The following is a 24,390-nucleotide window of genomic DNA, read 5'->3' on the forward strand; positions in this document are numbered from 1 at the left end:
TCCCTTCCCCTCTTCCCCTAGTACCGTCATGTATCTCTGCACTCCTGTCCTCACACTGGATCTCTCCCTCCTTCCCTTCCCCTCTTCCCCTAGTACTGTCATGTATCTCTGCACACCTGTCCTCACACTGGATCTCTCCCTCCTTCCCTTCCCCTCTTCCCCTAGTACCGTCATGTATCTCTGCACACCTGTCCTCACACTGGATCTCTCCCTCCTTCCCTTCCCCTCTTCCCCTAGTACCGTCATGTATCTCTGCACACCTGTCCTCACACTGGATCTCTCCCTCCTTCCCTTCCCCTCTTCCCCTAGTACCGTCATGTATCTCTGCACACCTGTCCTCACACTGGATCTCTCCCTCCTTCCCTTCCCCTCTTCCCCTAGTACAGTCATGTATCTCTGCACACCTGTCCTCACACTGGATCTCTCCCCCCTTCCCTTCCCCTCTTCCCCTAGTACCGTCATGTATCTCTGTACACCTGTCCTCACACTGGATCTCTCCCTCCTTCCCTTCCCCTCTTCCCCTAGTACCGTCATGTATCTCTGCACACCTGTCCTCACACTGGATCTCTCCCTCCTTCCCTTCCCCTCTTCCCCTAGTACCGTCATGTATCTCTGCACACCTGTCCTCACACTGGATCTCTCCCTACTTCCCTTCCCCTCTTCCCCTAGTACCGTCATGTATCTCTGTACTCCTGTCCTCACACTGGATCTCTCCCTACTTCCCTTCCCCTCTTCCCCTAGTACAGTCATGTATCTCTGCACACCTGTCCTCACACTGGATCTCTCCCTCCTTCCCTTCCCCTCTTCCCCTAGTACCGTCATGTATCTCTGCACACCTGTCCTCACACTGGATCTCTCCCTCCATTCCCTTCCCCTCTTCCCCTAGTACCGTCATGTATCTCTGCACACCTGTCCTCACACTGGATCTCTCCCTCCTTCCCTTCCCCTCTTCCCCTAGTACCGTCATGTATCTCTGCACTCCTGTCCTCACACTGGATCTCTCCCTCCATTCCCTTCCCCTCTTCCCCTAGTACCGTCATGTATCTCTGCACACCTGTCCTCACACTGGATCTCTCCCTCCTTCCCTTCCCCTCTTCCCCTAGTACCGTCATGTATCTCTGTACTCCTGTCCTCACACTGGATCTCTCCCTACTTCCCTTCCCCTCTTCCCCTAGTACCGTCATGTATCTCTGTACTCCTGTCCTCACACTGGATCTCTCCCTACTTCCCTTCCCCTCTTCCCCTAGTACAGTCATGTATCTCTGCACACCTGTCCTCACACTGGATCTCTCCCTCCTTCCCTTCCCCTCTTCCCCTAGTACCGTCATGTATCTCTGCACACCTGTCCTCACACTGGATCTCTCCCTCCTTCCCTTCCCCTCTTCCCCTAGTACCGTCATGTATCTCTGCACAGCTGTCCTCACACTGGTTGTCTCCCTATTCTGCAGGGTTTGGGATGGAAGCCACATTGCTGCTCGTGGTCGGCTATTCCCACAGTAAAGGTGTCGCCATATCCTTCCTGGTCCTCGCTGTAGGTTTCAGCGGATTTGCCATTTCCGGTAATTAAAAATGTTTTTTAATGATTTTTTTCATAGCTCATGTAGTGGATATATTATTTTTCACACCCGTATGTTCTGTTTATATGTATATTTTTATTAAAATGTTATATTGGTGCCAGAGGGATAGAGAGAGAGAGAAAGAGATAGAGAGAGAGAGAGAAGCAGAACAGTTTATAGGTAAGGCAGAGAGACACATAGGGAGAGGGGGAGAAGCAGGAAAGGTGTGACAAGACACAGAACCAGGGGTGAATCTACAAACTATGGGGTCCTCTAATGTTCACAACCTTTGGCCCCGCCATAAGGACCCATTATGGCGGAGCTAAAAAATGTACGCATGCACATTTTTTTATACCAGCTGCAGGGCCGGTTAAGGTCAGGCATGGGGAGGAAGGATTAGGTTTAGGCATGGGGGAGGAAGGATTACGGCTAGGCGTGGGGGGAGTTTGTGGCAGCAGGGACGGTTAAGGTTAGGCGTGGTGGGGGAGTTGGTTAAGGTTAGGCATCAGTAGTGGGAGGGTTCTGTGTGAGAATAGGCTTAGGTTTAGCTATAGTAAAATATCGGTATTTAATATTTACTATTATTTTTACACTTTAGTAGTATGTTTACCCATATTCTACTATCGAGATTACTTGGCTTCCAAATTTTTTGGGTTCCCCTTTTTGACGTATGCCTATAAAATGATCCTTTTAAGACATACATGTCAAACTCTGGCCCGCGGGCCAAATCTGGCCATCAGAGCCATTCATTTGGCCCTCAAGTGGTTTCCCCACTTTTGCATTATGTTTGGTCCACTCTAGACCGCCAGGGAAATTGTATTGGAGGTGAAGCCCTAGAACACCAGGGAAACCATATGGGGGAGGGAGGGGGAAAGAGGTAAACACCAGGGAACTGTATAGGGGAGGGAGTGGGGCCACCTGGGAACTTTATAAGTGAGGAAGGTGGCCAGTAGACATTGAGGTTGGCCCGCGACTAGGTCCCAGTGTACAATTTTGGCCCACCTTGTATTTGAGTTTGACACCCCTCCTTTAAGATAAAGAGAGAACGATGGAGAGACAGTGTTCTGCTGAACAGGACCAGGCCGAGGCAAAGAGGCTCCAGCCTCAGGGCGCAGGGTAGGAGGGGGCGCACAACTCACTCAGCTATCATACCCCTATTGTGTTTAACTACTGTTAAAAAGGTTTGTGGAGGTGCTCAAGTTCTTTGCTAGTGAGGCTGAGTTATAATTACTGTACGGTATTACAGAAAGAGGTGTCTTACCTCCAAAGAAGACTCACTCAGATCTAACGTAAGGAGTGTTATCTACGCGTTATCTACAATTAACCACTTGATAATAAAGACTCCTTACGTTAGATCCAAGTGAGTCTTCTTTGGAGGTAAGACACCTCTTTCTGTAATACCGTACAGCAATTATAACTCAGGCCCACTAGCAAAGAACTTGGGCGCCTCCCCAAACCTTTTTAACAGTTGTTACCCGCACCCCCAAAAGGGGTGTTAGCACTTCCCACTTGTATATTTATTGTACCAGTGGAAAAGCCGACAGGAGGAGAGCAACCACCCTGTTCCAGAAGATTCCGGAATACCGAACAGGAACGGTTGTGTTCCGCATGCCTATATGGTGGTTGCAGGACTGCAACCCATCCTTGTGAGTATAAAATACCCACAATCCCCCACCGTTTAACACCAGACGTTACTGCACTATTGGGCTCCCGGTCTCTCCCCTTTTCTACAGGCCGAAGGATCTCCACTCCCATTGTGAAGGACCTCCAGAGACCTGGACCAACCCTATTGTGTTTAAAGCAGAGAGAAATAAGAAAAGGGGATACATGGCAGTGACTGCAAGCCAGATAACTAGAGATTAAGGTGTTGGGAGTCCTGGGCGCCTCTTATGGTGCCCATACATGTTACAATAAAACGTTTGATTTTCCTGTTTATTCAACCAAAACTATCAAATCGAATTAAAGTCAACGATAATCTTTTTTTTTATTAAGAAAAATTAACGATTATCATGGTTTTTTTTCAGTAAAAATCTGATTGGACATGTTAGAAAAATCTTTATATCCGATCTAACGGAGTAATCCAACTAAATGATCTAATCGAAAAAAAAATGAAAAAATTGTACCATGTATGGGTACCATTAGTCTAATAGCAATCAATGTGTGACGGCTGTGGTTGGAGGGGAGCACTTTGGTGTCTCAACCTTGGGTGCTGGAGGACCTTGTCCCGGCTCTGTTGCTGAAGACACAACACGTAGATGGAGGGGTTGGTTAAAGGGACTCCGAGCAGTGCAGAAACTATGGAAAGATGCATACCATTTTGAAGCTCTCTTTCTCCTCTTTCCAACGATATATAAGTTTTTTTATATTAGTTTTCGCTATTTTCGCGATCAAAATATCAAAAACTAAAAGGCGTAGGGCGGCGATTTATGTGTCGTTCAGCTCCATTCAGCTGCCGACTTTGGGGAAAAGTCGTCCTGTGTAATACAAGTAACTTGTAACGATTGGTCATGCAGATCGTGGTCGTGACTGGAACCAGACTGGCAGATCCACGATCTCTGCATGGCAATCGTTTTGGTTAAACAAACTGGAAGAACACAATAGAAATACTGACGTCTGCACAACAGAGTAGAATAATAAATGTGTTTTATTACAATAATGCAAGTGTACAAATGCAGATCACCATACACATACAATATACAATCAAACAACGCGTGGTGCACCACAAATACCAGAACCCTGACTATCTATCTATCTATCTATACAAATATATACAGCAACCCACACAATATGAGAATATATACAATAATACAATATATACAGACACGTCTCAACACAATCAGCACACAGAAGAATCGTCAGACTAGCAAGGATCAAATACCAGGAAATCAGAATGGATCAGAAGTACAGAATCAGAAGACAAGAGATTAGTCGAACAAGCAGGAGTCAAAATACCAGGAGCTCAGGATACAGGACAGATGGCCAGAGTCACAACACTGCAGGAACAAGACACAATGACCTAGCAATGTGCTGCTAGGAAGTCCGGCCTTAAATATGCAGCACATTGCTCAGGTGACTGACCAGAGTCTTTCACAGTTCCATCTGCTGGTGAGCTGAGGAATTGCACTGCTCCCAGCAATATGAGCGCCACCTGCTGGTAGACAGCTGAAGTCCACCTCAAGTTCCTAGTGCTGCCACCAGCAGGATGACACGGGCACAGATCATTACAGTACCCCCCTCTTTTAGGAGCGGACTCCGAACGCTCCACACGATCTCCAGAGTTAGCGCCACCTGGGTCCCAATAGAAAAACCGAGGCTGGGTGGGCAGGGAGGGAGAGAAATAAAAAAAAACATAAAATATGGATGGACCACCAAAGTCTTTAGAGGCTGGACAGCCTGGACATGATGTGACTGGCAAGAGTCACGCAGAAACACAAATTGGGAAACAGAGACATCAGCAGCGTGGAGATCATCAGGATCCGAAGGAGCAGGAACAGACTGGAACCCATCAGGATCAAGAAGAGCCGGAGCAGACTTGAGATCCGCAGGAACACCGTACTTGGAAGCAACACCTGGAACTGCGGACTTGGAAGCAACAACTGGAACCGAAGACTTGGAAGCAACAACTGGAACCGAAGACTTGGAAGCAACAACTGGAACCACAGACTGGATACCCTCAGAAGCGGCAGCAGACTGGATACCCTCAGAAGCGGCAGCAGACTGGATACCCTCAGAAGCGGCAGCAGACTGGATACCCTCAGAAGCGGCAGCAGACTGGATACCCTCAGAAGCGGCAGCAGACTGGATACCCTCAGAAGCGGCAGCAGACTGGATACCCTCAAAAGCGGCAGCAGAGTCGCTAGACTTGGAAGCAACAGCAGAGTCGCCAGACTTGGAAGCAACAGCAGAGTTGCCAGACTTGGAAGCAACAGCAGAGTCGCCAGACTTGGAAGCAACAGCAGAGTCGCCAGACTTGGAAGCAACAGCAGAGTCGCCAGACTTGGAAGCAACAGCAGAGTCGCCAGACTTGGAAGCAACAGCAGAGTCGCCAGACTTGGAAGCAACAGCAGAGTCGCCAGACTTGGAAGCAACAGCAGAGTCGCCAGACTTGGAAGCAACAGCAGAGTCCTGTGACATTTGAGCAGTTAACTGGAAAGCTTCAGGTAGTGCTGCAGGCAGATTAGCAACAGACTGAATAGTCTCGGGCAGGGCAGCAACAGGCTGGATGGTAAACTGGGTGCCCTCAAATAGTCCAGCAGACCAGGCACCACCAGGTGAAGCAAGAACCATAGCAGGCAAGGCACCATCAGGAGCAGGAACATCAACAGACTTGGCACCTACAGGAACAGCAGCAACAAAAGTCTGTGAAGGCTGGGCAGCAGCTTGCATAACCTCAGGCAAAACAGAAGACGGGATACCTTTAGGCAAGTTAACAGGTTGGGAGGCTTCAGACAGGACAGCAGACTGTGTAACCTCATGGATCTGGACCTTTGGTTGAGCACTTGGCTGGGCCGTTGGCTGAGCGCTTGGCTGGACCGTTGGCTGAGCGCTTGGCTGGACCGTTGGCTGAGCGCTTGGCTGGACCGTTGGCTGAGCGCTTGGCTGGACCGTTGGCTGAGCGCTTGGCTGGACCGTTGGCTGAGCGCTTGGCTGGACCGTTGGCTGAGCGCTTGGCTGGACCGTTGGCTGAGCGCTTGGCTGGACCGTTGGCTGAGATCCCAATACAGTCTGTGCGGACTGGCACTGAAACTGTGTGAATTGAGCCTGTGCGGACTGGGAGCAAAGTTCCGCAGGCAAGGAGCAAAGTTCCGCGGGCTGGATGCAACACTCTGCGGGCTGGATGCAACACTCTGCGGGCTGGATGCAACACTCTGCGGGCTGGATGCAACACTCTGCGGGCTGGATGCAACACTCTGCGGGCTGTATTGCAGGACTGGATACTGCAGGATAAACATTCTGGAGCTCTGCAGGCCTGGCAGGCTGACCCACTGTCAGCAAACCTAGTCCATGAAAGAGTCCACAAAGAAAGGCGAAGGACTGCTCAGGACAGACTGGAGATTGCTGAGGACACAAATCACCTGGAGTCTGCATGGACATGGTTGAAGTCTGCACGGATCGGGGTGAAGTCTGTATGGAGCTGGGTGAAGTCTGTATGGAGCTGGATGGAGTTTGTATGGAGCTGCAAGGAGACTGCACACGACTGGAATCGGCTGGAGGCTGCACATGCTGAATGGAGTTGGTAGGAAAGAATTTCTGTCTCTTTTTAGATGATGACTTGTTTTCTAATGATTTTTGCCAGGACCAAGGTGTGGTTCTGATTGCAGTTTGCAATGGAGTTTGTACAGATAACTGAAATGCAGGTTGTGAACTCTGGACATAAGGGTTATCAGAGAGAGGATGAGATTGAAATTTAGAGGAAAGAATTTCTTGCCAGATGGCAATCAAAGCAGAGGCAGATTCATTCTCACACAAGGCATTAACCATCAGAGATCTTACTCCACAGATACAATTCCTAATAAACTCCTCATCTTGTTGCAAATAGAATGACATAAACTCTTCCCTATCATTCTTCAAATAGCCATAATAAGCATTGATCTCTTCTGCAGTAAAATCAAAACTGACTCGATTGCTGCAATCTCTCCACTCATTTGACTCCTCAATCACATGCATGCCTGCATCTGCATCAAATGACAAGATTTCCTCCCAAACTTGGATCAGGGCAGAGGCGGCTTTCTGCGGACACAATTTGTAACCACTCATCCTTTTCACAGCATGCATATATTTCAGCAGACAAGAATTTTCCATTTTAGAATAGTGGTTTAAAAAAACTTTTCCTATCCTTCTTTAAATGATCAGCTAGATAGTTAATATCTGCTGCACAAAAGACAGGTTCTAAACGAGATTGGTTCCTAACCGGCAGAGAATGTATTTGTCTATTAATAGAACTTGACTGAACTACATCAGAAACAGAATCAAGACTGGACTGGATTGCAACAGACAAAGAACCAGTTTGTATTTTATTCTTTGCTGTCACAGAACAAGGTTTGCATTGGGAAATTAACATATCTCTCCAGGCAGACATTAATAATGAGGTTCTTTCAAATTTGCATACTCTTAAATCAATTAATGATTGGAGGGATTGAACACAAGCTTGCATAATATTTTTGTCTTTGTTGGAGTAGAACTTAAAGAAAGATTCCCTGTCATTTTTCAAAATAGAAATCAAAACAGTAATATCAGATGGGCTAAATGGAGGATCAAGAAAATTATCCTTGGATAATTTACTTTTCAGCAACCATTGAAGGACTTGCAGCAAGTCCTGCACCTCTTCTGCAGACAAGATTTTCTGATTAACATAGTTTTGCACTAACTCCAATAACTGCTGAAGCTGCTTTCTGGAGTAAGCTGCAAAATATATGAAGGAATAACTTTTGCTATCCTCAGCGAGCAAGACATAGTAGTACACATCATCAAAATTCCAACTCTTTGTACAGATAGATGAATCTGCAGTATTTCTGTGATCAATATATGGTTGGGCTAGGTCATTCTGTAACGATTGGTCATGCAGATCGTGGTCGTGACTGGAACCAGACTGGCAGATCCACGATCTCTGCATGGCAATCGTTTTGGTTAAACAAACTGGAAGAACACAATAGAAATACTGACGTCTGCACAACAGAGTAGAATAATAAATGTGTTTTATTACAATAATGCAAGTGTACAAATGCAGATCACCATACACATACAATATACAATCAAACAACGCGTAGTGCACCACAAATACCAGAACCCTGACTATCTATCTATCTATCTATACAAATATATACAGCAACCCACACAATATGAGAATATATACAATAATACAATATATACAGACACGTCTCAACACAATCAGCACACAGAAGAATCGTCAGACTAGCAAGGATCAAATACCAGGAAATCAGAATGGATCAGAAGTACAGAATCAGAAGACAAGAGATTAGTCGAACAAGCAGGAGTCAAAATACCAGGAGCTCAGGATACAGGACAGATGGCCAGAGTCACAACACTGCAGGAACAAGACACAATGACCTAGCAATGTGCTGCTAGGAAGTCCGGCCTTAAATATGCAGCACATTGCTCAGGTGACTGACCAGAGTCTTTCACAGTTCCATCTGCTGGTGAGCTGAGGAATTGCACTGCTCCCAGCAATATGAGCGCCACCTGCTGGTAGACAGCTGAAGTCCACCTCAAGTTCCTAGTGCTGCCACCAGCAGGATGACACGGGCACAGATCATTACATAACTATGGAAAGATGCATACCATTTTGAAGCTCTCTTTCTCCTCTTTCAACGGCACATAAACCGCCGCCCTACGCCTTTTAGTTTTCAATATTTTCGCACTCGAAATCGCGGCGGCCGTGATTTCGATCACGAAAATAGCAAAAACTAAAAGGCGTAGGGCGGCAGTTTATATATCGTAGAAAAGAGGAGAAAGAGAGCTTCAAATGGTATGCATCTTTCCATAGTTTCTGCACTGCTCGGAGTCCCTTTATGGTTAGGTGTTGTGGTGGGGTTGGTTAAGATTAGGCATCGGTAGTGGGAGGGTTCAGTGGGAGAATAGGCTTAGGTTTAGCTATAGTAAAATATCGGTATTTCATACTGATATTTTACTATGGTTTTTACGATAGTAAGGATGGAGAGAGTGTGTTTGTCTCAAGACACAACACCTGGATGAGGCAGGTGAAGCCCTCTGATATCTGCTTTATTGGAGACAAGAATCAGGATGTGTCAGTAGAATATTCGGTCCCTCAGGACTTCCCTCCTCCATATAGACATCCGAGGAGCTCTGAGGGCAGAAGCTATCGGAAACATGGAGAGCCTGGATTCACCATCAGGGGAGGTGACATTTCCAGGGCTATTGTTTCTGATAAAAATAGACACAGAACGTGCAGAACTTGCACTCATGTATTGTGTGTGATTATGACATTTCCAGGTCTCGTAATACAGGATTGGGGAATTTTGTTGTTGTTGTTTTTTGTTGTATTTGTTTTTTTTTTATTTCATTTTTTTTAAAGCTACACTGCAATAGATTATCATATTTTTCTTTTTTTTCTAATCTTAAAGTAAACCAAAGTTTAAAAGAATCTATACTTACCTGGGGCTTTCTCCAGCCCCATAAGCACGTGTGAATCCCACGCAGTCCTCCCGCCGTCTGCCGTTCAGCCGCAATCAGCCCTGGTAACTGGCTCAGTCGCATCAGTCTGGATATACTGCACATGCTTGGGATGTCCACACATGCGCAGAAGACCCAGACTGGACCTGACTGAGCCAGTTAGTGGGGCTGATCGCGGCTGAATGGCGGACCGCGGGAGGAGGGCGTGGGACTCGCACGTACTTATGGGGTTGGAGAAAGCTCCGGGTAAGTATTGAATTTTTAGATCTTTTGATCTCTGGTACACTTTAAAGAGGAACCAAACTTAAAACTTCCTCTCTGCTCTAAACGATTAGCCACAGAATATTAATCTTTATGGAAAAAAAAATCTTCATTACAATTTATGGAGATCCCAAAAAACCCTGACGTTTTAACTTGGCAGCCTGTGACATGAGGGCATCCCCATCCTGCATACACCCCAAGGAAGAAGCGGGGTGGCTCCTTGGCACATTATTGCAGGGAAGGAAGAACAACAGTGGCCCTCTCTGCATCGGGAGGGAGAAGGGGGTCATTGGGAAAAGGGAGAGCCCTTTACACATAAGGCACCCAAAGGCACGAGCCTACAGTGCCTTATGGTAAATCCAGCCCTACTTGCTTTCGCTTTGCAGGGGGCACTGAAACGGTTACGCCTCAGTGTTTACTATATGGGGAGAGCTGCCTAGGCAGGGCTCTCCTGCAGTCTATTCGCAGCTGCTGATACGAACCAATTAGACACTTAGATCTGGCTTAATGACCACAAAACGCTGAGCAGAGAATTTAAGACTTTTCATTGTGTGCCGTGCAAGGGTTCACTTTTAGGGGCCATTCATGCTTATCTAAGCAAATTCTACATGCCATTTTCCACATGTGCTAGGGCCAGTGCACACCGAAAACGGCTAGTGGATCCGAAAACGCTAGTGAGTTATGAACAGGTTTTTCAGGGCGATTCTAGGCATGTTTAGAGAGATTTCACCTAGCATTTTTTGGAGCGTTTTTGTGTAGCAGATTTTGTATTTTCTTACAGTAAAGCTGTAACTGAACAACTTCTGTAACAAAAACGCCTGTAAATCCTCTGATCTAGCACTTTTCAGAGCGGTTTTCCACTTATTTATACTTTACATTGCGGCAGAAACGCCTCTGAAAACCGCAAAAATGCTACAGGACACGAGTTTGCGTTGTGGGGAAAAACGAAACACTCAGGTGTGCACCATCCCATTGAAATATACATTAGCCAAGTGGTTTTCAGGCCAAAAACGTTTTTAAAAACGATTTCAGAACCGCTCTTGGTGTGCACCAGCCCTCAGTCAGCTTTTGCAATGTTTCACAGCTGTTTGGGTATAACTTCTTAACAGCAGGTAATAGTGCACAAGACCAAGGAAAAATATTAATAAAAAAAAACAAAATAACAAAAGGCTTTCAGAAACGTGACGCAATATCGTCTTTCCTTCTTGACCTGAAGCACCACTTAACATAACATAATGCATAAAATTGTGTTTTTTTTTTTTTATGATATTCATTTATAAATAGTTTAGTCAGTGTCTGCCCATCATAAAATCTTTCCTCTCCCTGATTTACATCCTTAAATATTATTACAGGTTGCCACATAGTTACATAGTTACATAGTTATTTTGGTTGAAAAAAGACATACGTCCATCGAGTTCAACCAGTATAAAGTACAACTCCAGCCCGTCCCCCACATATCCCTGTTGATCCAGAGGAAGGCGAAAAAAACCCCACAAGGCATGGTCCAATTAGCCCCAAAAGGGAAAAATGCCTTCCTGACTCCAGATGGCAATCAGATAAAATCCCTGGATCAACATCATTAGGCATAACCTAGTAATTGTAGCCATGGATGTCTTTCAAAGCAAGGAAAGCATCTAAGCCCTCTTTAAATGCAGGTATAGAGTTTGCCATAACGACTTCCTGTGGCAATGCATTCCACATCTTAACCACTCTTACTGTAAAGAACCCTTTCCTAAATAAATGGCTAAAACGTTTTTCCTCCATGCGCAGATCATGTCCTCTAGTCCTTTGAGAAGGCCTAGGGACAAAAAGCTCATCCGCCAAGCTATTATATTGCCCTCTGATATATTTATACATGTTAATTAGATCTCCTCTAAGGCGTCTTTTCTCTAGACTAAATAAACCCAGTTTATCTAACCTTTCTTGGTAAGCGAGACCTTCCATCCCACGTATCAATTTTGTTGCTCGTCTCTGCACCTGCTCTAAAACTGCAATATCTTTTTTGTAATGTGGTGCCCAGAACTGAATTCCATATTCCAGATGTGGCCTTACTAGAGAGTTAAACAGGGGCAATATTATGCTAGCATCTCGAGTTTTTATTTCCCTTTTAATGCATCCCAAAATTTTGTTCGCTTTAGCTGCAGCGGCTTGGCATTGAGTACGATTATTTAACTTGTTGTCGATGAGTACTCCTAAGTCCTTCTCCAAGTTTGATGTCCCCAACTGTATCCCATTTATTTTGTATGGTGCTAGACCATTGGTACGTCCAAAATGCATGACTTTACATTTGTCAACATTGAACTTCATCTGCCATGTATGTGCCCATATAGCCATCCTATCCAGATCCTGTTGCAATATGACACTATCTTCCTGAGAGTTGATGATTCTGCACAATTTTGTATCATCTGCAAAAATAGCAACATTGCTCACTACTGCATCTACTAGGTCATTAATAAATAAATTGAAGAGCACTGGACCCGGTACAGACCCCTGTGGGACCCCACTGCTAACAGTCTCCCATTTTGAGTACGATCCATTGACCACAACTCTTTGTTTTCTGTCCATTAGCCAGTTCCCTATCCATGCACACAAACTCTTCCCTAGGACTTGCATCCTCAACTTTTGCACCAGACTTCTGTGGGGAACAGTGTCGAAGACCACATCTTTAGTCCTTTCACGTCTATCCCTGCGGAATGTTTGTTAAATAATTTCTAGTCTCTCAGAATGCACTGGGAGGTGAATTCCACATAGCTAAATAGCCTAGGCCGTGACATCACTGGGAGAGCGGGATTGCTTACCAATATACAACAATATACAGATACAGGGAGTGTTTCTGACTCTGAAACCAGGAAAATTACCATGAAGTGAATATCCTGAATAATTTACTACATTCTACTATATGTCAGTAATGTGCCAAAACGCGTTCTCCTCACAACTGATGAAAATCAATGGAGAATAGCACTTCTGCTAAAATTCGCAATATGGTATTCACGTTTTCTCATGCATGAAAAAAACGTACATCCTGCAGCATAAATGTGCACATCGCATACAAATTCCCATTGACTTTTTAACTAGCTGTGGAGAAAAAAACATTTAAAAAAATGTGCGTATGAACACGAATTTTAACGCAAAAAGCACATGCGAAAAAAGCATTCCGTTTTTCACAGTGATTAGTGTGAACCTTGCCTCGCATATGACTTTATGAGAAGGGTCAAAGGGACTTGTGGGAAGACAAAAAGGAAAAATCGAGAGCTCTGGATAGCGAATCAAGTGAAAAAGGCGCAGGATTCCTTATGAAAAAAACTGTGCTGCCATAGTCGCCTATTATAAAAGCTGTGATTAGCAGCAGACAACGGAAATTTGTGTGCATGGCAGCTGCCACTGTCAGGAGCCTGCATGCGCCAACATTTACGGTTTTGCCTCAAATTGCGGCTAAAAAGTTACAGTTGGGCACATGCAGGTGCCTGACTACTGGCAAGCATGCGCCCCCAAATGTAACTTCTTTGCTGCATATCGCGACTTTACATTATGATGGGGGGTTAAGGTTTAGGATGTGGGCAGGGTTAGGCGCCGGGAGGGTTAGGATTAGGCACCACTGGGGGATGTCTTAGGTTTTAGGCACTACCATGGGGGTCTTAAGGTTAGACAACACCAGGGGGTCTTAGCCCTTATATAATTCACTTTGGGGTTGAGTCACTAAATCCTGCTATGACAAATAGCACGCCTTATCAGAGAAAGCACGCCTTATCAGAGATAGCACGCCTTATCAAAGATAACAAGCCTTATCAGAGTAGTATAGCAAGCGCTACGAACCTGCAGGGGTTCAGGGCAGGATGAGTGCCATTGCCAATTAGCAGGCATAAGTTTGTAGAGCTCACTATGCTACTTTGATAAGGCGTGTTAACTTATGTTATCTCTACTCTGATAAGGTGTGCTATTTATCATAGCACGGTTTAGTGAATTAACCCTTTTGTTTTTTGAAGTTTTCTCCCTAGGAGATAGCATTTTTCATCATCTTTTTAAAATAACTTTTCAGCATTCTGCAATTGAAAAAAAACCAAGGCATATGACCCTGTCAGCACACTGTTCAGCAGGGTCATACGAATGGCGTCTTGTGCGTTGCGAAGGGATGGGGGGTGGATCGTCGGTCCGCAAACGCAATGGCCGGATGTAAAATCAGCCTAAAGCTTTAGTTCGGGCAAGTAAAAAGATCATTTTTTATGTACCTTGATAAGTTCCAAATCTATGTTAGCACACTTTGGTCTTAATATATGTCTCCTCATAAGTAGAGATGTCGCGAACATAGAATTTTCCATTCGCGAACAGAGAGCGTGAACTTCCGAAAATGTTCTTGAACAGGCCAATCTGGTGAACCGCCATGGACTTCAATGGGCAGGTGAATTTTAAAACCTATAAAGTCTGTTTTTGGCCACAAAATTGATGAAAAGGTTGTTTCAAGGGGTGTAACACCTGGACTGTGGTATGCCAGAGGGGGATCCATGGCAAAAGTCTCACCAAAAATTACAGAGTTGACACAAAGTCGGGTTTTAATCCCTAAAAGGCAGAAATCACATTATGCACAGCTCTGGGTGTCAGTGGGCTGTGGAGTGTCTCACACATATAGATATATAATAGTACTATCAGAATACAGTGAAATAATAATTCACTGGAGTGGTTCTGTGCCTGTAACTTAAAGGGAACCAGAGATGATCTAAACAAAAGCTATTATACATACCGGGGGCTTCCTCCAGCCCCATACGTGCTGATCGATCCCACGCCGCCATCCACCGCTGCCCGAATCTGACGTCATCGGAGCCGGGCTACGCAGGAGAAGTGTGCCCTCTACGTATCTCTCCATACACTGCTGCAGAGATACACAAAGAGCGCACCTCTGCTACGCTTAGACTGGCTCCGGGGTCCCGGTTATCGTAGTTGCGGGCAGCGCTGGATGGCGGCGTGGGATCGATCAGCGCATATGGGGCTGGAGGAAGCCCCAGGTATGTATAATAGCTTTTGTTTAGATCCTCTCTAGTTCTCTTTAATGAGGCAACAGCAGTAGTGTGCACACATCTCTGGGTGTCAGTGGGCTGTGGAGTGTCACACACAAAAAAAAACACAGGAAACCGTTGTGCTAGCCCTCAATAGGGCTGTTTGAAGTGTTTTCACAGCAAGTGAGGAACAAGAACACAGGCCTAGCTAATGCTTTCCCTACCTATCTGCAGCAAGTCTGACCCTGCTCTCACTAACAGTCAGCAGCCAGCAGAGAATGAATCCAATATGGCCACCGCGACTGCTTTTTGATACGGGGGTGGGGGGTTCAGGAAGGGTTGCTAGCTGATTGGCTGCCATGTGTCTGCTGACTGTGAGGTAAGGGGATAAAGTTTAGCTGAATGATAATGATGTATAGGGGGCAAATCAAATACGCCAAATGTTTGCTGTTCACTGCAAATGCGAACAACGGATGTTTGCAGAATACTGCTCGACGGTGAACAGTTTGGGCCATCTTTACTCATAAACAGATAGTTGAGAAATTAAGAGATGAAGCAATTTTAAGTTTTTAACTTTCTACAAGAGTTTTTTGGGAGCGCGACCCATGCAGCTGAAAGAGCCCGAGTGAGGACAGGGTTGTAAGTGTTGCAACCCTTGTTTTTGAGTATTACTCTACAGACCTACTATACCTATTTAAGAAGTTACCTTAACCCATTACACCGTAAGCGGCTCCCGATGTCTCTCTATGTTTTTTCCTATCTCCTCTGGAAGGTCTGCGTAACCTCCAGAACCCAACCCCTACTTTTCCTACTGCTTCACCACCTCTCTATCAGCCAGAAATCCTCGGCTCCACCCTTACAAAGCACTTTGGTGAACAGGAGTTCCCCATGCCCAACCCCCATGCAGGCTCACATTGCCAGAATGGCTGAGCCAGCCATTGTGGGACCTCACTTCCTGACCAATCATAACCCACATGGTCCTTGCATGGGGTGATCATTTGCTCCTCCCTTACAAAGCACCCTCATCAATGTCAAGGTCAAAGATCCTATCCCAAACCTGATGACCAGAAGGAGATCAGGAAGGATAACTACAACTATGATTTCACATATCCAACCCCCAAAGGAGGAGTGAGTATAGGGATGCATTAGTACAACTTATTTATTTCCGCACATAGAAAAAAATTAAAAAAGATAAAACGACAGACTTTTCTAAAGAGTAAAAAACAAAGCTTCTTTGTTAAAAAACAAACAAACAAACAAACAAAAAAAACTTCCCTGCTGTTATTCAAGGGAATCTGAAGTGAAAATAAACTTATGAGATCTTGAATTGTATGTTCAGCACAGCTAAGAAATAGAATATTAGCAGCAAGCAAAAGAGTCTCATATTGTTTCCAGTACAGGAAGAGTTAAAAATCTTCAGTTGTTATCTATGCAAAAGAGCTTCTCTGAGCTCTCCGACCCAACTTGGGTTGAAAACCATGCTGTTTTCTGAAGCACTTATACATCAAAGAAACAGTGAGAGACAGCTTTAGATAAGATTTTCTTGCAGGGAAGTTCAAAATAGCTCTATTAAAATGCAGAGTGTAGTTTGTAAACTGCAAATATGACAGAACGATGCAATGTTACAAAAAATGTTATATAACTGAAAATAAAATTATGAGACTTTTCTTTACCACTAATGATCCATCAATTATCCATACTACGCATACAATTTATTATATCATAAAAAAAATTCACTTCAGTGTCACTTTTTTTTTTTTTTGCTTCAGTGTCACTTTCAGCTCTGATGAGCTTCTCCTTAAAAGAGGCTCTATAAAAAAATTCTCAGCCTTATTTCTTCTATCCAAGAAGTTCCTATACCTTTTCTAATGTGGTCTGGATTACTGCAGCCTTTTCTAGTTGCACTGTCTCCGTAATATAGCTAATCTTCATTTCTTTGTCAAGCTTTGTCGACTCAGGGAGGAATGGGCTGCCTCTGTTGTAATGAATACAAGTTACGCACACCCCCTTCAGGCTCACTCCTGTCCTGTGTGTTTTATTTATTACTGTGATGCCGTTTGTGAGGCTGAAGGGGGAGAGAGCTGCCTGTCACATGCTGAGAAACTGTGAGAATCCCAAACTGAAGTGCAGATAATTCACTATGTAATAAAATCTTGTAGTATACTGTAACATGATAGATATATATATATACATACACACACATACACACACACAGACACATATTAGCGTATGTGTGTGTATATAACAAACACCACTTCCTGGTTAGCGGCCATGTTTTTTGTTTGTAAACACTGCCGGAAACGGCAAAGAGGGATCCAGGAGATCACAGTGACTCGAATGGTATGTTTTTTTATTGTACAAATCGGACAGTACAGATTCTCTTAAGGTTGAGCAAGAACAGTTGCATGGAAAGCTAAATTGTCCCAACGCATATGGGACGTATGGGACAGAAACTGTTAAACTCACCCGTGTCACCCCCTCTCACTGATTTGCTGGACGCTGCTCTCTATTTTCCCGACACTACAGGTTATGCAGTTTACGTAACATAGTCTACATAATTTGAGTTATAGACACACAGCATGCTTGCGTAACACATGGTGCGCTTCTTGCGTATTTGCTTAAAGTAAACCTGGAGCCACACGAAAAAAGGTAGAGGGAAGCTTCTGCATACTCCAGAGATTTCCCCGGTCCTCCACGACCCCTCTGCTGCAGCCCAGGACACTCTTCTTCTTCTCGGCCATTCTTGGCCCTCCCTGTACATGAGTTGCTGCACTACGCAGGCACCTGTAGGGTTTGCACTTGCGCAGTAGCATGGAAGCGCCATGCTTAGTGTTGAGCCAAAATTTTCGAAATTTCGCGTTACTATAATTACGATGCGAAATTATGGTAGCGTAATTGCCATTAAAATCGAAATTGAAAATACCGTAAGCGTCATTTTCAACGCGTAATTTCGCGTTTCGTTCATAACGTAATTTCGCGTTAAACCATAACGTAATTTCGCGTTAAACCATAACGTAATTTCGCATTTCTTCGTAATTTCGTGAATTTCGTAATTACTTGTTAGCAGGGTTGCTCGCGAATTTTCGCCAAAGGCATTTTCGATGCGAAAATGCCATTTTCGGGTTCGCTTAATTTTCGCGAAATTTAGCTTATTTTTTTTTGCGTTTTCATCTGCATGGCGAATTTTGATGCGAAATATCACTACATGGACTATAAGACGCTCCTGACCATAAGACGCACCTAGGTTTAGGACAAAAACAGGGGAAAAGTATATATACTAAACTTAGTGCATCCATGGTGAAGGGGCATTTTGTGGATTTTGTCCCCCTTGCACCTCATGCCCCCTTGTACTTCATATGTCTTCCTGTGTCCTCCTCTGCCCCCCCCCTTTGTGCCATCCTCTTTGTCCCTTTGTGTCCCCTTGTGTCCTCCTCTATGCCCCTTTGGGTTCTCCTGTGCCCTCCATTCGTCCCCCTGTGTCCTTCTCTGCATGAGCACCGTACAAGGAGTCCCCGACATTACAGCGGGTTGGAGGTTCATATTGGCAGGTAGGAACTCCCTACATTTGGGCTATAAGACGCAATGACTTTTCCCCCCACTTTTGGGGGAGAAAAAGTGAGTCTTATAGTCCAACAAATACAGTAGTACCTAAATAAATACCTTCACAGAAATAAATCCTAAACTATAAATTTTGAGCCAACTAATTCTTTCATTTGGACAGTGGACAGTACGTGTGAAATAATAGGTCATCTCATGCTTCTTTTTTGATTGAGGTCTCGTTCTTCCTCAGCTGCTCATCTCTGTCAAGCTCTCCATTGGCTACCAGTTAACCAGAGGATCCAGTTCAAACTTTGAACCCTAATTTACAAAGCTCTCCACAATCTCTCTCCTGTGTACATCTCCTCATTAGTTTCCAGATACCAACCCAACCGCAATCTCAGATCTGCACATGACCTTCTATAATCTATCCCTCAAAACTAAATTTTTCCGTCACGCATACGGTCTACCATTGGCCATTCCCCCTTTTTGACCTCTGGCCAAGTTCCAAGGTGCACTCCCACTAGATAACCTAAAACACCCTACCTCTAGGTATGAATATTGTATACTACCCTGCCTATCCACCGCATTTGTTTAGATTGTAAGCCCACAAGGGCAGGGCTCTCTCACCCTTTTGTGTCTTGGAATTTGTTACACATTTATTCATATTAATTTTGTCTCTGTAATTACTTATTCAGGAATGAGCAGAAACTACGCCAGTGCAAATTTACGCATCGTAGTTCGCATCTATGCATCGTAGTTCGTAGGTGAAGTTTCAAAACTACGCTTACGGATTTACACGTAGCGAAGTTAGTACCGCTATGCGTAGCTTATGCCCACTATGCGTAGTCAACATGTGTATTGCATAGTGAACTACAAATGCGTTACTCGTGGCTAATTTTCCGTGTGCGATTGTATGCTTACAAATTTATGCATTGGAAAGGGGAATGTACGCATAGAGTTCCCGGTAAAAGCATTAAAAAGAGGAATAAATGCATAAAATTTTCTGCATACGGGCAAATGCATTCGCATACACTATGTTCACAGTACGCATAATTACGTATTTTAACGCGTAGACTACGAAATGCATACAAAGCGAATATTTGATTTCGAAGCCATAGTTTGGCGAAGCTTAATTGCGTAAAACTACGCATAGTTCCAGCCTAGCGAAGTTGGCTGACTACGACCATCCCTGTACCAACTCTGTATTTTGTACCGATTCTGTATTTTGCATCAATTCTGTATTTCATATCTATTGGTGTATGCCATTGTCTGTATTATTTTGTTCCCCATGTTTGTTTCTTATTTTCCACAGTGCCATTGAATATGTTGGCGCTTTATAAAACATCAACAATAATAATAATATAAATAATTGGGTGTCTTGCTGCTTTGCTAGTATTCGATCAAGCATGTAACTTTTATGTTTTTTGTTATCTTCCTGCAGGATTCAATGTCAACCATTTAGACATTGCTCCCCGCTATGCCAGCATCCTGATGGGCATCTCCAATGGCGTTGGCACCCTGTCCGGCATGGTCTGCCCCTTGATCGTTGGAGCCATGACTAAGAACAAAGTAAGCCGATTTCTAGCATTCTCTTGGTTCCATCATAGCTTCCGTGTACTCTGGAAGGGCCCTGAGGCTGCGAGCCTAAAAATAGAAGTCGTAGAGCTCTCCCCCGGTCTACGTGTGACCGGGGGAGTCGTGAGGTTTTAATTAACTGAGGAAGAAACAAGCTGAGCTCTGCGATATATATGGATCAGCAGCCAACACTTATTACAGATTACATAACTGTCACCAGAGGAAACGATGAAATGGATAAGCAGCAGAAAATAGAACTCAGGAGCCGAAGCTGCCCTGAAAGGGCAACTTAACCCAAAACTGAAGATATTACTTTCTGAAACCACATAAATAAAGTATTACTCTTCTCAGTACATTTTGTAATATAGAGATCTGTGTTTCAGCTGTGCTTTGCATACTTACCTGGACACATTACAGCCCCTTCCCTCCCCCCCTCCACACACACACCACCACCACTTTGAATACTTCCTGTCTTCAACGTAGGGTCTAAGATCATGCTTCCTGTCTACAGTAGCCTGTGCCTACACAAGCTCCCGCCCATCTCTTGTGCATAAGATTTAATATGGATGAGGTGGAAAATGAGCTGTGCAGGTAAATAAATAATCAGACCTGTAAATTTACAGAACAAACTCTTTGGTTTATCTAGTTTTTTTCTCATACTAAATACACACTAAGTCAGTGAATTTTCTGGAAGAGAAAACAACTGACAAAATGAATGTCTAGGGATCTCCTGAAGGAGGCCAAGTGGCCAAAATCTATTTTAATTTAATCCTTAGGATAGTGAAGGCACAACAATTTTGTAAAATGGAGCAGAAACATTTCATTTCATACGCTATAGATTTGGTGGTGAAACCCCTCCCACAGTGTGATGTCAGGGCCTTGGCCCTGACAGTTTGCTGTTTGAGAGGGAATCATTGTGGCCATACTTGACAGATCGGCCCCAGTCCATGGGAGTCACCAGAGTAAGAAGGGGTATGAACATTGAGGATTGGTTGCATCAAAGCTTTTATGGTCGGCCCTATGATTTGCAGAAATTCCTCTGCCTCTAATAATTATTTTAAAAAATTGTATTTTAAAACAACAGTGTATAGCTGTGCATTTTTGTATCGATTATCGGCTGTCTTAGGTTGTGATTTCTTTTTGGGGATTGAGAATACCTAGGACTCCCCTAGACCCCTACTATGTCATTGGTCACTTTGCATCACAAGATGCCGGGAAACAGGAAGTGCTGCTGCTGAGGAAAAGAGAAAAGGCCCCTTCTCCACTGACTGAATTATGTAGGGCCAAGCTTTGCTTTTTACTGAATAAAAAAAAATTGCCCTGAAAAGTGCTGTGAAGATGATAAAAGCTGTTCTGAAATCTCATAACGCACATTCCCACCTTGAAACTGCTCCCTAAATCATGATGGTCCTTCCCCAGGTGCACGACAGCTGCCACTTCCTTCACCAAGAGCAGCAAGCCTTGTCACTCTGCCAAAACCCTTCCTCAGTGCACTAATGATAGTACTTGTTAATTTTTTTCATATAGTACTGACATTTTCTCCAATGTTTTACAAAGTCCACAGAAAAGTCAGTAACTTTCCCTCAGAGAAACTTACAGTGTAATATTTCTACCATGATCTGACAGCCCTCTCACAGCATAGCACCAATTACTTATCAGTGTGTTTTGACCAGTGATGAGCGATATTCTTTTCACATTAATTTCTGAAAATTTTTTTGATTTTTGCATTGGAAAGAAACATTTGTTTCCTTTCACCATACTTGTGAAATTACAATGTATTTTTGCAAATAATTTCTATTCAAAAACAGCATTTTGATGTGAAAATGACTTTGACGAAAGTTTGCAAGCAACCCTGGTTTTGGGTATGCCCAAAGGAAACCCACATACACATAGGAAGAACTTACAAACCCAGAGCAGATAGTGTCATGATTGGGGTATAACCAGGGATGCAAGGAAAGAGTTCTGCCCATGACGCCACCACTTTTGTTGCCACTATCTGGCATTTTTATACAGGTTGGTCATAATGGTGGTAATGGTAAATGCTTCCTCTTTTCTCTGTCACAATGAAGTAACTTGACTTCACTGGTTTTCCCCACCTCGGGAGTGGTAGAGCAATACCTGTATTTTACATTTGCTCCCTCCACCTCCAGTAGCTTGGCTGTGGGGTCTTCTTGTACATTCCGTCAGGAAAGCATCGCGTGTAGACATCACTACTCTTGTTGACAGGATGGAAATTGTCTGGAGACTGGAGCTGGACCAGTGGGGCAATGTAATCAAGCAGAGCGTCTTGTTCAGTTCCAGTGGGAACGCAGTAAGCTACAAATCTTAAAAGAGATTTTTTTTTAATACGATTTCCCTGTGTCCATTACTAAATAAGTATTTTGGCTAGATGTCCACTTCTCTGCTCACTAATAAAAACTTGCACACTAATTTTACTAATGTATCTGTGTAGTAGTTTAAATTTTCATTGCAAAAATTCATTCAAATTGTTTTGTTTGTTTTTTTGCCCTTAGACACGTGAAGAATGGCAGTACGTCTTCCTTATAGCGGCCATGGTCCATTACGGTGGTGTCATCTTCTACGGCATCTTTGCTTCTGGAGAGAAGCAACCTTGGGCAGACCCAGAGCAGACCAGTGATGAGAAGTGTGGCTTTATCCACGAGGACGAGCTTGCTGAAGAAACTGGGGACATTAGTCAAAACTATATCAATTACGGCGCAGCCAAAACATATGGGGCCACCACTCAGGTTAGCAGTGGCTGGCCCAATGGCTGGGACAAGAGAGAAGAATTTGTACAAGAGGAAGGACAAGAGTCATACCAATATAGAGAAGATGGAGATTACTCCTAACTCAAGTTGTAGCTAGTTAGATTTTTTTCATAGTGTCCGTGGTCAAATTCATCGTAGTGTGTGCACACAAGTGGTGGATCATTAAAAGTCACATGTCATACATGAAGATCAGATCCAGCTTTGATTATGAGCAACAGTCTCTTGAGTCGACCAATGCCTTGGCTAGGCATCACCATTCATAGACCCATCTGGATTTCATTTTAGAAGAACATTATTGGAGACTATACCACTATCGATGCAGTATCTTAGCTGTTCAAAGCACAGTTAGGCAAAGCACAGTGGAAAACTTATCCCCAACAAGGTCACAATGAGACAAAATTATACCTTCAGATGACTACCCAACCAAAAACCATGCTGCCAAACATTTGTAGTGTCTTTTAAATTTTTCTTAAGATAATTTTAGATCTGAAGAAGATGATCAACTAAGACTCTCTTTAAATTGGGATGGTGATTTAACCAGCAGTGCAGCAAAAGGAGGCCAAGTGGCCAAAATCCATCTTAATTTAATCCTTGGCGTTATGAAGGCACAACAATATTGTAAAATGGAGTAGAAACATTTAAAACATCTGTGTGAAAACCTGAGATAACACAGCAATGGACATTTCTGAATTTTGGCAATATTCGCTGTAAAAAGTAACATAAATTAATTCCTAGATCTTAATTACCCGTGGAGATGGCCCTTCAACTTAGCCAGGGCAATCAACCAATTGGGACTTCACTTGACATTAGTAATGTAAATGATGGGGTAGAGATTCTTCATCTGTATACACAAAAAGGAATATTTTTCATACTCTATAGGTCTATAGGATTATATCTGTAGTTTTGATGGCAGCTCTATTACCTCTAGATAAAAATATTAAATGTGTAGGTGAAGGAGAGACCCTTTCAAATATATACACTCTGGGGAAACGTAAAGGAATATAAAATGAGGAAAAAACATATAGATTTTTTTGTTGTTAGAAATATATTATTCATTGCACTGGCCAATACTTATGTTTTTGTGTTTTTACCCCAAGTATCTTACAGTAGATGGAGACTGTTATGCTACATCTACACTTCTGTCATTATTTTAGAAAAGTTTAAAATATTTGTTATATAATCTGAAAAATCTTTATAAAATACCACAGACATTTTGTTTGTTTTATAAGGGACCACAAATAATATAACTGACAACCAAATAGAACTGTAAAAACAAAATAAGATTATAAAGTGTGCGTGAATTAAAACTGAGAAATATAAAGGAAGGCTTCTGTTCTATAAACATGTTTTATTACATTATCAACCTGCATTTTAGCCAGCAAGCTGCTCTTACTATAATTAGAGATAACTATTAATTATTCAGTCCATTACATTTCAAGAAACATATTTCAGTATGATTTTATATTAGTTAAAAATCTCTATTCATTCATATTATTTCCAGATTTACAATTCCTATTTTAGCAATGCAGCTGTGTAAAAGTCTCATTTAGA

General features: G+C 43.5%; 1 protein-coding gene across 1 annotated transcript in view; it reads left to right on the forward strand.

Moving 5' to 3' along the window:
- SLC17A6 (solute carrier family 17 member 6) overlaps positions 1-23,980 on the forward strand; it is an 88,718-nt gene extending 64,738 nt beyond the window's left edge. The window contains exons 10-12 of the mRNA XM_068261304.1: positions 1,449-1,559; positions 19,938-20,065; positions 22,585-23,980. Coding sequence (XP_068117405.1) covers positions 1,449-1,559; positions 19,938-20,065; positions 22,585-22,920 — 575 coding nt within the window. The 3' untranslated portion in view covers positions 22,921-23,980. The remainder of the gene's footprint in view (positions 1-1,448; positions 1,560-19,937; positions 20,066-22,584) is intronic.
- The last annotated feature ends 410 nt before the right edge of the window (positions 23,981-24,390 follow it).

The sequence above is a fragment of the Hyperolius riggenbachi genome, chromosome 11, assembly GCF_040937935.1.
Source record: "Hyperolius riggenbachi isolate aHypRig1 chromosome 11, aHypRig1.pri, whole genome shotgun sequence".
NCBI lineage: Eukaryota > Metazoa > Chordata > Amphibia > Anura > Hyperoliidae > Hyperolius > Hyperolius riggenbachi.